The 14,037-nt window shown below is 43.3% G+C and overlaps 1 protein-coding gene and 1 long non-coding RNA gene across 2 annotated transcripts in view; one reads left to right on the forward strand and one right to left on the reverse strand.

The window, feature by feature from the left end:
• Nucleotides 1-14,037, reverse strand: part of LOC127354506 (sialoadhesin-like) — a 140,136-nt gene that overhangs the window by 65,717 nt on the left and 60,382 nt on the right. The window contains exons 17-24 of the mRNA XM_051384443.1: nt 13,754-14,023; nt 12,518-12,778; nt 12,023-12,166; nt 9,959-10,084; nt 8,711-8,971; nt 8,046-8,315; nt 4,983-5,243; nt 4,451-4,720 (exon numbers count right to left, since the gene is read on the reverse strand). Coding sequence (XP_051240403.1) covers nt 4,451-4,720; nt 4,983-5,243; nt 8,046-8,315; nt 8,711-8,971; nt 9,959-10,084; nt 12,023-12,166; nt 12,518-12,778; nt 13,754-14,023 — 1,863 coding nt within the window. The remainder of the gene's footprint in view (nt 1-4,450; nt 4,721-4,982; nt 5,244-8,045; nt 8,316-8,710; nt 8,972-9,958; nt 10,085-12,022; nt 12,167-12,517; nt 12,779-13,753; nt 14,024-14,037) is intronic.
• Nucleotides 1-14,037, forward strand: part of LOC127354512 (uncharacterized) — a 32,656-nt gene that overhangs the window by 5,284 nt on the left and 13,335 nt on the right. Inside the window, exon 2 of the long non-coding RNA XR_007881568.1 lies at nt 12,613-12,705. This is a non-coding gene — a long non-coding RNA (uncharacterized LOC127354512). The remainder of the gene's footprint in view (nt 1-12,612; nt 12,706-14,037) is intronic.

Raw genomic sequence — 14,037 nt, forward strand, 5'->3', positions numbered from 1 at the left:
GTTGCATCACAATGAAATCCAGACAGCAATTTTGTTTACTTGAAAATGTGTTTGGAAAAACTAAGTACTATATGAAGATCATGTCAGACAGGGTTGATAACAGGACAGAAGTCTTTGGCCACATTGGATGTTGGATGGATATTTATGTGTGGGAGCATCTGAAACTGATGGTTTTCTGGATTACTGATGGTTTGAATCCCCTGAACATCCGTACAGATCTGGGAGCCAATTGTAAATAAAACTGCCTTTTCATCATATTGAGCATAGCGTTAGTTCAGGCAGGGCACGAAGTCAGGCTTAGCTTTCAGTTACAGCTATATCATACGATCACAGCTAGTCATAAACATACATCAGCTGATTCCTCTAAGCTTCCCATTGGATACTATACACAGTCAGCTGACAGCTCACCTGATTTCCTCAAGCATCCAATTGGCAAACATCATGCATGGCGCCTTATTTAAGCTGCTTTAGCCTGCCTGCCTATCTCTGCTGCTCCTCTACAAGCCTTTTGCCAGGATGTTGTGTGCGTTACTTGTGGTTTGTCGTTTGTTTCTACTTGTCCTGTCTGCGGTGAGTATCATGGCGGGTCGATTGCATCGTGAAGTCTCAGCAGCAATCTCGGCGTTGGGGGAGAGTGTCGCTTTTGAACAACAGTCTGTCCGGCTGCTCTGGTTCTGGGGGGTCTGCAGAAGGGGGGAGGATTACTCCTGCGGCTCCGCTGCGGCTCCGCTGCGGTCTCGGCTCCGGCTCCGGGTCCAGCGCTGCGCTGCCTTCCAGGGGAGCGCGGGTCCCAGGCGCAGCGGCCGGCTCCACCTGTCTTGCTTGTCAGCTCTGTCCAACATCCGGTTGTCGCTTGCCGTCATGGGTTCAAGGGTCCAGGGTTCGGTTCGGCACGTCAGGCCGGCCAGTCTTCGTCCGCAGTTGGCCTGTTTCCCTCTTCGCTGTCTGCAGGTAGAGCGCGTGGTCCCACAGGTGCAGCGCTTGACGATGACGTCACAGCAGCTTGTTTTGATGGCGTCACATTCCCGCCGAGAATGCTGGGAAGTGCAGTCCCAATCACCACAGGGAAGAACGTGCTGCCTCTCAAAAAGGGGGCATGAGAAATAAACCTTCAAGCCCAGTAAACGTCCCTGAGCTGGGGAAGGCGCAAGGAGAGCATCTAAACGCTGTTTAGTGAATTATCTGTTATAGGGCTGGTTCATGGTTCTTAGCTGGGCTGACTTGGTTGCCAAAACCTACAATCTGCTTTGAAGAGCTGACATAGTCGATGCTTTACTGAAGAAAGGATAACAAAAGGTTTATATTGGTCCATTCATAAATCGCCTTCTCAACAAGCATTAAGGTATAGCTACCAGGAAATATTCAGGGAAAATAAATAAACATAATTATTAATTTATCTGCTCTGCAAAGGCGAAACTAAGGCATAAATAGTTTAAATCCTCTGGCACTTTTTCCTTATTTTATGCTATTAAAGAAGCATGTAGAGGCGCATGGCTAGCCAAGGCAGATGTCACAGATGCATTTAAGTCCTGCATTACACCTTCACATTGGCATCTGTTTGGTTTAAATGAAGAGAAATGTACTTCTCAGTTAGGCTCACCTTTGGTTGTTACAGCAGCCCCACATATTTGACACTTGTCAGAGGCTCTCTGCTGGATTCTTTTAATAACTGCAACTGCTTTCGTGCTCCATCTCGTAGACGATTTTCTGTTAGTTGACTACCAATTCAAAATCAGACCATGCATTTTTGCTCTTAACTATACCTTTTTAACATTAGGTCTTCTGCTATCCAAGGAGAAACATCAGGCCCTGTAAGGCTAGAGTTCTAGGCTTCGCTCTAGATAGTGTACTGATGCATCACATCAGAGAGGTAATGAAAGCAGCAGGCAGTAGTAATTGCCAAAAGAACTGCTCTCCTTGCTTAGACATCTTAATTGGCATGTGTGATATAAGGGAAGTTCCCTTATATCCAGGCTTCTGGACCTCTCCGATTTATAGAGCACTCCATGATATGGTGAGCTTGGATGAGGGCTGCAGATCCGAGCCCCAGTCCTGATCTCTTCTGTGTGATAAATGGTATGGCATCTCCTTATTTTACAATGAGCAGCTAAGATCATCATTTGCCATTAATTAGAAAAAGACGCAGCATATTGAGTACATATAAATGAATCGAACACTGTGTGCCAGTTCACCCTGGGAGCTTTATGTCAACAGCAAGGTCTAATAGTGTGACTGCTATGATCTACTAGATCACTAATGAACAGCTTTGCTAAGCTTAGAAGACAGGGAGCACACATGTGGGGCATTTAGGGTCATGATATACTGTATGATAACCGCCCTTCCGTAGGTTTTTGGGGGGTATTTTTTAATAATCAGTGGTTCACAGACATATGGCTAAAATACTGTCATCTCGCCAGCTAATGCCTCTTCTACCTTTTTAATGAATGTACCAATTGTTGTTTCATATTTCTGTGGGGAAAAGACTGGTCAAGGAAACAATCATGTTTTTGCGACAATGAGGCAACTGCCAACATCATTTACAAGGGCGTTCTTCAGTTCCATTCATTAATAGATTTGTAAGGCGCCTCACTTGGTTATCTATGTTGGGTAAATTCATTATTAGAGCATCTCCTATTCCATGCTTGGATAACAATTGCTGATTTTGTACCGGTTTGAATTGCAGAATTTCGCCAGCTGTGCCCGGAGGCAGCGCCATCCAGCCTGACTTGCCCCCCATTTTCTCAAACCGTGTTAGACAAACACAACCATGCAATCCTACAGGCTATCTACTGCTCAGTATATGCGATCTGGCTTAGCTAATCTACATTAAATAACTCCTCCATTCAATTCACATAGGAGCAGCAACAAATGCAGCATCTGTAGCTCCTGTCTCGACGCTAAGGCTATGGGTAAATGTTCATTATCTGCTACGAACGATACCTGCTGCCTAAGGCCAAGCAATTCTTGATGCTCAAAAAGGCAATGAGTGCCCTGTAATTCCGGCTTAAATTCATTAATGTATAGCAATTTCTGGGGATATCTCTAGTATACTTAGCCATGTACTTCAACTAGTGTCTGCTTAGACGTAATGGTTTATAGTCCTGCTGGCTCCTCTTACTGGCACTTCCATGTAGCTCATGGAAGGGAGGTTGCCTGGTGTGGTTCTTTGGGGGTCTCTGCTGCCGCTCTCCTTGTCTTAAACTTTTCTGTGAATGCACATGGAAGGGCAGGGAGATGTGCTCTCCCTGCCTTAAGGTTTTCCACGTAGGCATGTGGAAGGACAAGGAGGTCCCATACAGAGCCACACCACCAAATATAACAGTCTGTTTGGGAAATATGTTTTGCTGGCTTAATTTAAATATTCTTCTAGCATAACTTTTTAGGGATCTCTTTATTAATCCTCAGCCAAGTTACTTAAACTAGTATCTGCACAAATTATTGGCTTTATTACTGTTATTCATTTCTTACAAACTTTGCGCTGCTGGCTCCTCTTACTGGCACTTCCATGTAGCTCATGGAAGGGAGGTTGCCTGGTATGGTTCTTTGGGGGTCTCTGCTGCCGCTCTCCTTGTCTTAAACTTTTCCATGTATGCACATGGAAGGGCAGGGAGGTGTGCTCTCCCTGCCTTAAGGTTTTCTATGTAGGCACGCGGAAGGACAAGGAGGTCCCAGAACAGAGCCATACCGCCAAATGTAATTCTGCTTGGAATATAAGATATTTTGACGAAAGTGGTCCTGACTGAAATTGAGCATAGCGTTAGTTCAGGCAGGGCACGAAGTCAGGCTTAGCTTTCAGTTACAGCTATATCATACGATCACAGCTAGTCATAAACATACATCAGCTGATTCCTTTAAGCTTCCCATTGGATACTATACACAGTCAGCTGACAGCTCACCTGATTTCCTCAAGCATCCAATTGGCAAACATCATGCATGGCGCCTTATTTAAGCTGCTTTAGCCTGCCTGCCTATCTCTGCTGCTCCTCTACAAGCCTTTTGCACCCACCTCCACCCCAGCTCCTCCTTTTTATGTTGTTTCTAATTAATCAATGTCATTTTCTGATTGCCATTGATGCTGCTCTGTTCTGTACCCTGGGGGTCTCTGCTGCCACTCTCCTTGTCTTAAACTTTTCCATGTATGCACATGGAAGGGCAGGGAGAGCACACCTCCCTTAAGGTTTTCCACGTAGGCACGCGGAAGGACAAGGAGGTCCCAGAACAGAGCCATACCGCCAAATGTAATTCTGCTTGGAATATAAGATATTTTGACGAAAGTGGTCCTGACTGAACTACTGTAGCTGCTCAGTGAACTACAGCAGCAGACTGTGAATGTGAAACAGACAGAGCTGAAGAAAGTGCATGATCAGCAAAACATCTGACTGAGTAATAAAGCTTTAAACAGTTGTCATTAGTTACAAGATGCTTTTTAAATCAGCTGCATTTTACTCACATTTCACATTAATAGAGATGTAGTTAGATGTTCTACTCCCAAGTTTATTCTCAGCCGTACAGTTATACTCTCCAGAGTCAGAGGACTGGATGGACCTGAAGACAAACTGTGGTTCTTTACTGGTAGGTTGAAGGTATCGATTTCCATTCCTCTTGCACCAGGTATAACTAGCTGCTGGGTTAGCATCACTGCTACAGGTCAGAGTCACTGAACTGCCCTCCACTATCTCACCAGAGGGACTCACTGACACAGAGGGAACCCTCGGAGCATCTGGAGGAGATTTCAAGAGATCCAGATCATTCACATCAGATGATGATGTTATGTATTAGGCTGCATGTTAACATGTGTCATTTTGGATAGAGGGTACATACTATGTAAACAAACACGTGTATATTTATTTATTCTTCCTTGAAGATTGTCGATAACTATTCTGTTCCAAAACCACTAACACATAAACCAGGTACACTGTGACTACATGTTATGTGTCCTTTGAGCCACCAGGACAGCAGATTTGATCTTGTGTTGCACTTACACTGGACGTCTACTAATGGAGGCGATGACATGATCTGTCCATATTGATTCTCAGACTTGCAGTGGTAGATCCCTCTGTCCTCAGAGCTGATGGAGGTGATATGAAAAATACCTTCTGGTCCTTGAAACAGTGTTTGGTTCTCCTTGTACCAGGTATAAGTAGCTGCTGGGTTAGCATCACTGCTACAGGTCAGATTCACTGAACTGCCCTCCACTATCTCACCAGAGGGTCTCACTGACACAGAGGGAACCCTCGGAGCATCTGCAAAAGATATTAAGATGAAGACAGTTTTCTTTAGTGCTAAATGTTGTGAAGAATATGAAATGTTTCAGGTGGTGTTACTGGCAGCAGACAGAGCTGAAGAAAGTATTAACAAAAATTATTCCTTGGTTTTACAGTTTAAAAATGTTTTTTATTCATTATCATATATTAATTTTTTACATCGTTGAAAAATATTTTCTTTACTTAATTTATCTGTTCATTCTTAAAGCAGAGCGCATCTGTTGACGTGTTAGTGTCAGTGTGTGTGTGTGTGTGTGTGTGTGTGATTGGGTTGTTTGAGCTCTCAACTCTAAAAGGACACTAATGTTCCCTTTACATTTTTAAGGACAACAGAATTAAATAATGTCAGACAAATAAGGTTGAAGTGTGTTGTTCATAGACCCCTATGGAAAAACATAGAAGATGCAAAGAGACCCGGCCCGGAGGAAGCCTGGGGCCCCTGTCTGGAGCCAGGCCTGGAAAGGAGGCCCGAAAGAGAGCACCTGGGGGTCGGGCTTGCCATGAAGCCTGGCCGGGCACAGCCCGAAGGAGTGACGTGGCCTCATCTTCTTCCCGCGGGCCCACCACTCACGGGAGAAACCATTGGGGTCAGGTGCAATGCCAAATGAGTGGCAGTAAAGGCAGAGGGCCTAGACAGACCAGACCCGGGCAGCAAAAGTTGGCTTTGGGGACGTGGAATGTCACTTCGCTGGGGGGGAAGGAGCCGGAACTGGTGCGGGAGGTGGACCGCTATCAATTAGATCTGGTGGGGCTTACTTCTACGCACAGTCGAGACTCTGGATCCTTACTCCTGGAACATGGTGATGGACACCGGTGGTCAGGGAAGATGTCCGACTGAAGAAGGAGGCCTTCTGGGACCTCTGATTGAAGAAGAACAGTGCGGGTTCCGTCCTGGTCGTGGAACAACAGACCAACTCTTTACTCTTCCAGGTGTCCTGGAAGGGGTCTGGGAGTATGCCCATCCGGTCTACATGTGCTTTGTGGATTTGGAGAAGGCATATGACCGGGTTCCCCTGGATATCCTGTGGGAAGTGCTGCGGGAGTATGGGGTGAGGGGGCCACTTCTCAGGGCCATCCAAGCCATGTATTTCCAAAGCGAGAGTTGTGTCCGGATTCTTGGTCGTAAGTCGGACTCGTTTTCAGTGGGTGCTGGCCTCTGCCAGGGCTGCGCTTTGTCACCAATCCTGTTTGTGACTTTCATGGACAGGATATTGAGGCGTAGTCGTGGGGGGGAGGGGTTGCAGTTTGGTGGGCTGAGGATTGCATCGCTGCTTTTTGCTGATGATGTGGTCCTGATGGCATCATCGGCCTGTGGACTTCAGCACTCAGTGGATCGGTTTGCAGCTGAGTGTCAAGCGGCTGGGATGAGGATCAGCACCTCTAAATCGGAGGCCATGGTTCTCAGGAGGAAACCGGTGGATTGTCTACTCCGGGTAGGGAGTGAGTCCTTACCCCAAATGAAGGAGTTCAAGTACCTCTGGGTTTTGTTCACGAGTGAGGGTAGAATGGAGCAGGAGATTGGCCGGAGAATCGGGGCAGCAGGGGCGGTATTGTAGTCCCCTTATCGCACTGTTGTCACGAAAAGAGAGTTGAGCCGAAAGGCGAAACTCTCGATCTACCGGTCGATCTTTGTTCCTACCCTCACCTATGGTCATGAGAGATGGGTTGTGACCGAAAGAACGAGATCCCGGGTACAAGCGTCCGAAATGGGTTTCCTCAGGAGGGTGGCCGGCGTCTCCCTTAGGGATTGGGTGAGAAGTTCGGACACCCACGAGGGACGCGGAGTAGAGCCGCTTCTCCTTTGCGTCGAAAAGAGCCAGCTTAGATGTTTCGGGCATCTGATGAGGATGCCTCCAGGGCGCCTCCCGAGGGAGGTGTTCCTGGCACGTCCAGCTGGGAGGAGGCCACGGGGCAGACCGAGGACCGGGTGGAGGGATTATATCTCAACACTGGCCTGGGAACGCCTCGGGATCCCCCAGTCAGAGTTGGCCGATGTGGCCAGGGAAAGGGAAGTTTGGGGTCCCCTGCTGAACTTGCTACACCCGCGACCCGACCCCGGATAAGCGGATGAAGATATATGTATGTATGTATGTATGTATGTGTGTTGTAAACACTGGATTGATGGTCCTGATTGACCATTGATCAGCAGAGTTAGGTTGATATAGTTACTGATATATTCCAGGTCAAAGTTGCTTATCAGAAAAGTAACAAAAAAACAAAAACAAAATATGTTTCCTTCTCTGCTGTGAAAGCTTCCTCTACATTGGTGTTCTTCTGTGAATTTATGGTACCAACTGATGATGTTGGTTCAGTAAATGTAACTGTGTGTGGAACAAAAAGCTCCTACAATCCTTAAAATGTTGCAACGCAATGAAATCCAGACAGCAATTTTGTTTACTTGAAAATGTGTTTGGAAAAACTAAGTACTATATGAAGATCATGTCAGACAGGGTTGATAACAGGACAGAAGTCTTTGGCCACATTGGATGTTGGATGGATATTTATGTGTGGGAGCATCTGAAACTTTACTGATGGTTTTCGGGATTGCTGATGGTTTGAATCCCCTGAACATCTGTACAGATCTGGGAGCCAATTGTAAATAAAACTGCCTTTTCATCATCTACTGTAGCTGCTCAGTGAACTACAGCAGCAGACTGTGAATGTGAAACAGACAGAGCTGAAGAAAGTGCATGATCAGCAAAACATCTGACTGAGTAATAAAGCTTTAAACAGTTGTCATTAGTTACAAGATGCTTTTTAAATCAGCTGCATTTTACTCACATTTCACATTAATAGAGGTGTAGTTAGATGTCATAATCCCCAGTTTGTTCTCAGCTGTACAGTTATACTCTCCAGAGTCAGAGGACTGGATGGACCTGAAGACAAGCTGTGGTTCTTTACTGGGAGGTTGAAGGTATTGATTTCCATTCCTCTTGTACCAGGTATAATTAGCTGCTGGGTTAGCATCACTGCTACAGGTCAGAGTCACTGAACTGCCCTCCACTATCTCACCAGAGGGACTCACTGACACAGAGGGAAGCTTTGGAGCATCTGGAGGAGATTTAGAGAGATCCATGTCAGTAACATCAGATAATAATGTATGTATTAAATGTCTTGGCTATGTCACATGTTTCATTTTGGATGGAGGGCATGTATTTTGTCCTTAGCCTTTTCTAGAGATACCATTTTCTGTCTGTCAACAACTAAAGACATCAGTTAACACAGTCAGCACTTTGGTCAACTCAGGTTGTTTTTAATGTGCTATATGAATAAACTTGATTTGATTATTTGATTTGAACAATAAATCCACATTACTTGTTTGGAGATTGTCAATAATTCTGTGCATAAAACATTAAGATGTGATCCAGGTACACTGTTGCTACATGTCATATGCCCCTTACTGCTGGGCCACCAGGACAGCAGATTTGTTCTTGTGTTGCACTTACACTGGACATCTACTAATAGAGGCGATGACATGATCTGTCCATATTGATTCTCAGAGCTGCAGTGGTAGATCCCTCTGTCCTCAGAGCTGATGGAGGTGAAATGATGAATACCTTCTGGTCCTTGAAACAGTGTTTGGTTCTCCTTGTACCAGGTATAATTAGCTGCTGGGTTAGCATCACTGCTACAGGTCAGATTCACTGAACTTCCCTCCACTATCTCACCAGAGGGTCTCACTGACACAGAGGGAACCCTCGGAGCATCTGCAAAAAATAAAAAGATGAAGATAGCTTTCTTTAGTGCTACATGTTGTGAAGAATATGACATGTTTCAGGTGGTGTTACTGGCAGCAGGCAGAGCTGAAGAAAGCATTAACAAAATTATTCCATGGTTTTACAGCTTAAAACTATTCTGAAATATATCATAATATATTAAATTGAGTGTGTGTGTGTGTGTGTGTGTGTGTGTGTGTGTATTGGGTTATTTGAGCTATAAACCATCAACTCTGAAAGGACACTAATGTTCCCTTTTACATTTTTAAGGACAACAGAATGAAATAATGTCAGACAAATAAGGTTGAAGTGTGTTGTAAACACTGAAGTGATGGTCCTGATTGACTATTGATCAGCAGAGTTAGGTCGATATAGTTACTGATATGTTCCAGGTCAAAGTTGCTAATCCGAAAAATAACATCACAATATGTTTCCTTTTCTGCAGTCAAAGCTTCCTCTACATTGGTGTTCTCCAGTGAATTTATGGTACCAACTGATGATGTTGGTTCAGTAAATGTAACTGTGTGTGGAACAAAAAGCTCCTACAATCCTTAAAATGTTGCATCACAATGAAATCCAGACAGCAATTTTGTTTACTTGAAAATGTGTTTGGAAAAACTAAGTACTATATGAAGATCATGTCAGACAGGGTTGATAACAGGACAGAAGTCTTTGCCCACATTGGATGTTGGATGGATATTTATGTGTGGGAGCATCTGAAACTTTAGATGGTTTTCTGGATTACTGATGGTTTGAATCCCCTGAACATCCGTACAGATCTGGGAGCCAATTGTAAATAAAACTGCCTTTTCATCATCTACTGTAGCTGCTCAGTGAACTACAGCAGCAGACTGTGAATGTGAAACAGACAGAGCTGAAGAAAGTGCATGATCAGCAAAACATCTGACTGAGTAATAAAGCTTTAAACAGTTGTCATTAGTTACAAGATGCTTTTTAAATCAGCTGTATTTTACTCACATTTCACATTAATAGAGGTGTAGTTAGATGTCATAATCCCCAGTTTGTTCTCAGCTGTACAGTTATACTCTCCAGAGTCAGAGGACTGGATGGACCTGAAGACAAGCTGTGGTTCTTTACTGGGAGGTTGAAGGTATTGATTTCCATTCCTCTTGTACCAGGTATAATTAGCTGCTGGGTTAGCATCACTGCTACAGGTCAGAGTCACTGAACTGCCCTCCACTATCTCACCAGAGGGACTCACTGACACAGAGGGAAGCTTTGGAACATCTGGAGGAGATTTAGAGAGATCCATGTCAGTAACATCAGATAATAATGTATGTATTAAATGTCTTGGCTATGTCACATGTTTCATTTTGGATGGAGGGCATGTATTTTGTCCTTAGCCTTTTCTAGAGATACGATTTTCTGTCTGTCAACAACTAAAGACATCAGTTAACACAGTCAGCACTTTGGTCAACTCAGGTTGTTTTTAATGTGCTATATGAATAAACTTGATTTGATTATTTGATTTGAACAATAAATTCACTTTACTTGTTTGGAGATTGTCAATAACTATTCTGTGCATAAAACATTAAGATGTGATCCAGGTACACTGTTGCTACATGTCATATGCCCCTTACTGCTGGGCCACCAGGACAGCAGATTTGATCTTGTGTTGCACTTACACTGGACATCTACTGATAGAGGCGATGACATGATCTGTCCATATTGATTCTCAGAGCTGCAGTGGTAGATCCCTCTGTCCTCAGAGCTGATGGAGGTGAAATGATGAATACCTTCTGTTCCTTGAAACAGTGTTTGGTTCTCTTTGTACCAGGTATATGAAGCTGCTGGGTTAGCATCACTGCTACAGGTCAGATTCACTGAACTTCCCTCCACTATCTCACCAGAGGGTCTCACTGACACAGAGGGAACCCTCGGAGCATCTGCAAAAAATAAAAAGATGAAGATAGCTCTCTTTAGTGCTACATGTTGTGAAGAATATGACATGTTTCAGGTGGTGTTACTGGCAGCAGGCAGAGCTGAAGAAAGCATTAACAAAATTATTCCATGGTTTTACAGCTTAAAACTATTCTGAAATATATCATAATATATTAAATTGAGTATGTGTGTGTGTGTGTGTGTGTGTGTGTGTGTGTGTGTGTGTGTGTGTGTGTATTGGGTTATTTGAGCTATAAACCATCAACTCTGAAAGGACACTAATGTTCCCTTTTACATTTTTAAGGACAACAGAATGAAATAATGTCAGACAAATAAGGTTGAAGTGTGTTGTAAACACTGAAGTGATGGTCCTGATTGACTATTGATCAGCAGAGTTAGGTCGATATAGTTACTGATATGTTCCAGGTCAAAGTTGCTAATCAGAAAAATAACATCACAATATGTTTCCTTTTCTGCAGTCAAAGCTTCCTCTACATTGGTGTTCTCCAGTGAATTGATGGTACCAACTGATGATGTTGGTTCAGTAAATGTAACTGTGTGTGGAACAAAAAGCTCCTACAATCCTTAAAATGTTGCAACACAATGAAATCCAGACAGCAATTTTGTTTACTTGAAAATGTGTTTGGAAAAACTAAATACTATATGAAGATCATGTCAGACAGGGTTGATAACAGGACAGAAGTCTTTGGCCACATTGGATGTTGGATGGATATTTATGTGTGGGAGCATCTGAAACTTTACTGATGGTTTTCGGAATTGCTGATGGTTTGAATCCCCTGAACATCCGTACAGATCTGGGAGCCAATTGTAAATAAAACTGCCTTTTCATCATCTACTGTAGCTGCTCAGTGAACTACAGCAGCAGACTGTGAATGTGAAACAGACAGAGCTGAAGAAAGTGCATGATCAGCAAAACATCTGACTGAGTAATAAAGCTTTAAACAGTTGTCATTAGTTACAAGATGCTTTTTAAATCAGCTGCATTTTACTCACATTTCACATTAATAGAGGTGTAGTTAGATGTCATAATCCCCAGTTTGTTCTCAGCTGTACAGTTAAACTCTCCAGAGTCAGAGGACTGGATGGACCTGAAGACAAGCTGTGGTTCTTTACTGGTAGGTTGAAGGTATTGATTTCCATTTCTCTTGTACCAGGTATAATTAGCTGCTGGGTTAGCATCACTGCTACAGGTCAGAGTCACTGAACTGCCCTCCACTATCTCACCAGAGGGACTCACTGACACAGAGGGAACCCTTGGAGCATCTGGAGGAGATTTCAGAGAGATCCAGATCATTCACATCAGATGATGATGTTATGTATTAAAGGCTAGTCACATGTTTCATTTTAGGAGGGCATGTTTTTGTCCTTAGCCTTTTTAGAGATAGCAGTTGTGTACATCACTAATCAGTAAACAAACACACGTTGGTATAAGTTTATTTATTCTTCCCTAGAATAAACTTGATTGATTTTGATAACATAAATTCACATTACTTGTTCGGAAAATGTCAATAACACATAAAACATAAAGATGTGATCCAGGTACACTGTGACTACATGTTATGTGTCCCCTTCTGAGCCACCAGGACAGCAGATTTGATCTTGTGTTGCACTTACACTGGACGTCTACTGATAGAGGCGATGACATGATCTGTCCATATTGATTCTCAGAGCTGCAGTGGTAGATCCCTCTGTCCTCAGAGCTGATGGAGGTGAAATGATGAATACCTTCTGGTCCTTGAAACAGTGTTTGGTTCTCCTTGTACCAGGTATAATTAGCTGCTGGGTTAGCATCACTGCTACAGGTCAGATTCACTGAACTTCCCTCCACTATCTCACCAGAGGGACTCACTGACACAGAGGGAACCCTCGGAGCATCTGCAAAAAATAAAAAGATGAAGATAGCTTTCTTTAGTGCTACATGTTGTGAAGAATATGACATGTTTCAGGTGGTGTTACTGGCAGCAGGCAGAGCCGAAGAAAGCATTCACAAAATTATTCCATGGTTTTACAGCTTAAAACTATTCTGAAATATATCATAATATATTAAATTGAGTGTGTGTGTGTGTGTGTGTGTGTGTGTATTGGGTTATTTGAGCTATAAACCATCAACTCTAAAAGGAGACTAATGTTCCCATTACATTAACACACGACAGAATGAAATAATGTCAGAGAAATAAGGTTGAAGTTTGTTGTAAACACTGAAGTGATGGTCCTAATTGACTATTGATCAGCAGAGTTAGGTCGATATAGTTACTGATATGTTCCAGGTCAAAGTTGCTAATCCGAAAAATAACATGAAAATATGTTTCCTTTTCTGCAGTGAAAGCTTCCTCTACATTGGTGTTCTCCAGTGAATTTATGGTACCAACTGATGATGTTGGTTCAGTAAATGTAACTGTGTGTGGAACAAAAAGCTCCTACAATCCTTAAAATGTTGCATCACAATGAAATCCAGACAGCAATTTTGTTTACTTGAAAATGTGTTTGGAAAAACTAAGTACTATATGAAGATCATGTCAGACAGGGTTGATAACAGGACAGAAGTCTTTGGCCACATTGGATGTTGGATGGATATTTATGTGTGGGAGCATCTGAAACTGATGGTTTTCGGGATTGCTGATGGTTTGAATCCCCTGAACATCTGTACAGATCTGGGAGCCAATTGTAAATAAAACTGCCTTTTCATCATCTACTGTAGCTGCTCAGTGAACTACAGCAGCAGACTGTGAATGTGAAACAGAAAGAGCTGAAGAAAGTGCATGATCAGCAAAACATCTGACTGAGTAATAAAGCTTTAAACAGTTGTCATTAGTTACAAGATGCTTTTTAAATCAGCTGCATTTTACTCACATTTCACATTAATAGAGGTGTAGTTAGATGTCATAATCCCCAGTTTGTTCTCAGCTGTACAGTTATACTCTCCAGAGTCAGAGGACTGGATGGACCTGAAGACAAGCTGTGGTTCTTTACTGGGAGGTTGAAGGTATTGATTTCCATTCCTCTTGTACCAGGTATAATTAGCTGCTGGGTTAGCATCACTGCTACAGGTCAGAGTCACTGAACTGCCCTCCACTATCTCACCAGAGGGACTCACTGACACAGAGGGAAGCTTTGGAACATCTGGAGGAGATTTC

Source organism: Dicentrarchus labrax, unplaced genomic scaffold (assembly GCF_905237075.1).
Source record: "Dicentrarchus labrax unplaced genomic scaffold, dlabrax2021, whole genome shotgun sequence".
NCBI lineage: Eukaryota > Metazoa > Chordata > Actinopteri > Moronidae > Dicentrarchus > Dicentrarchus labrax.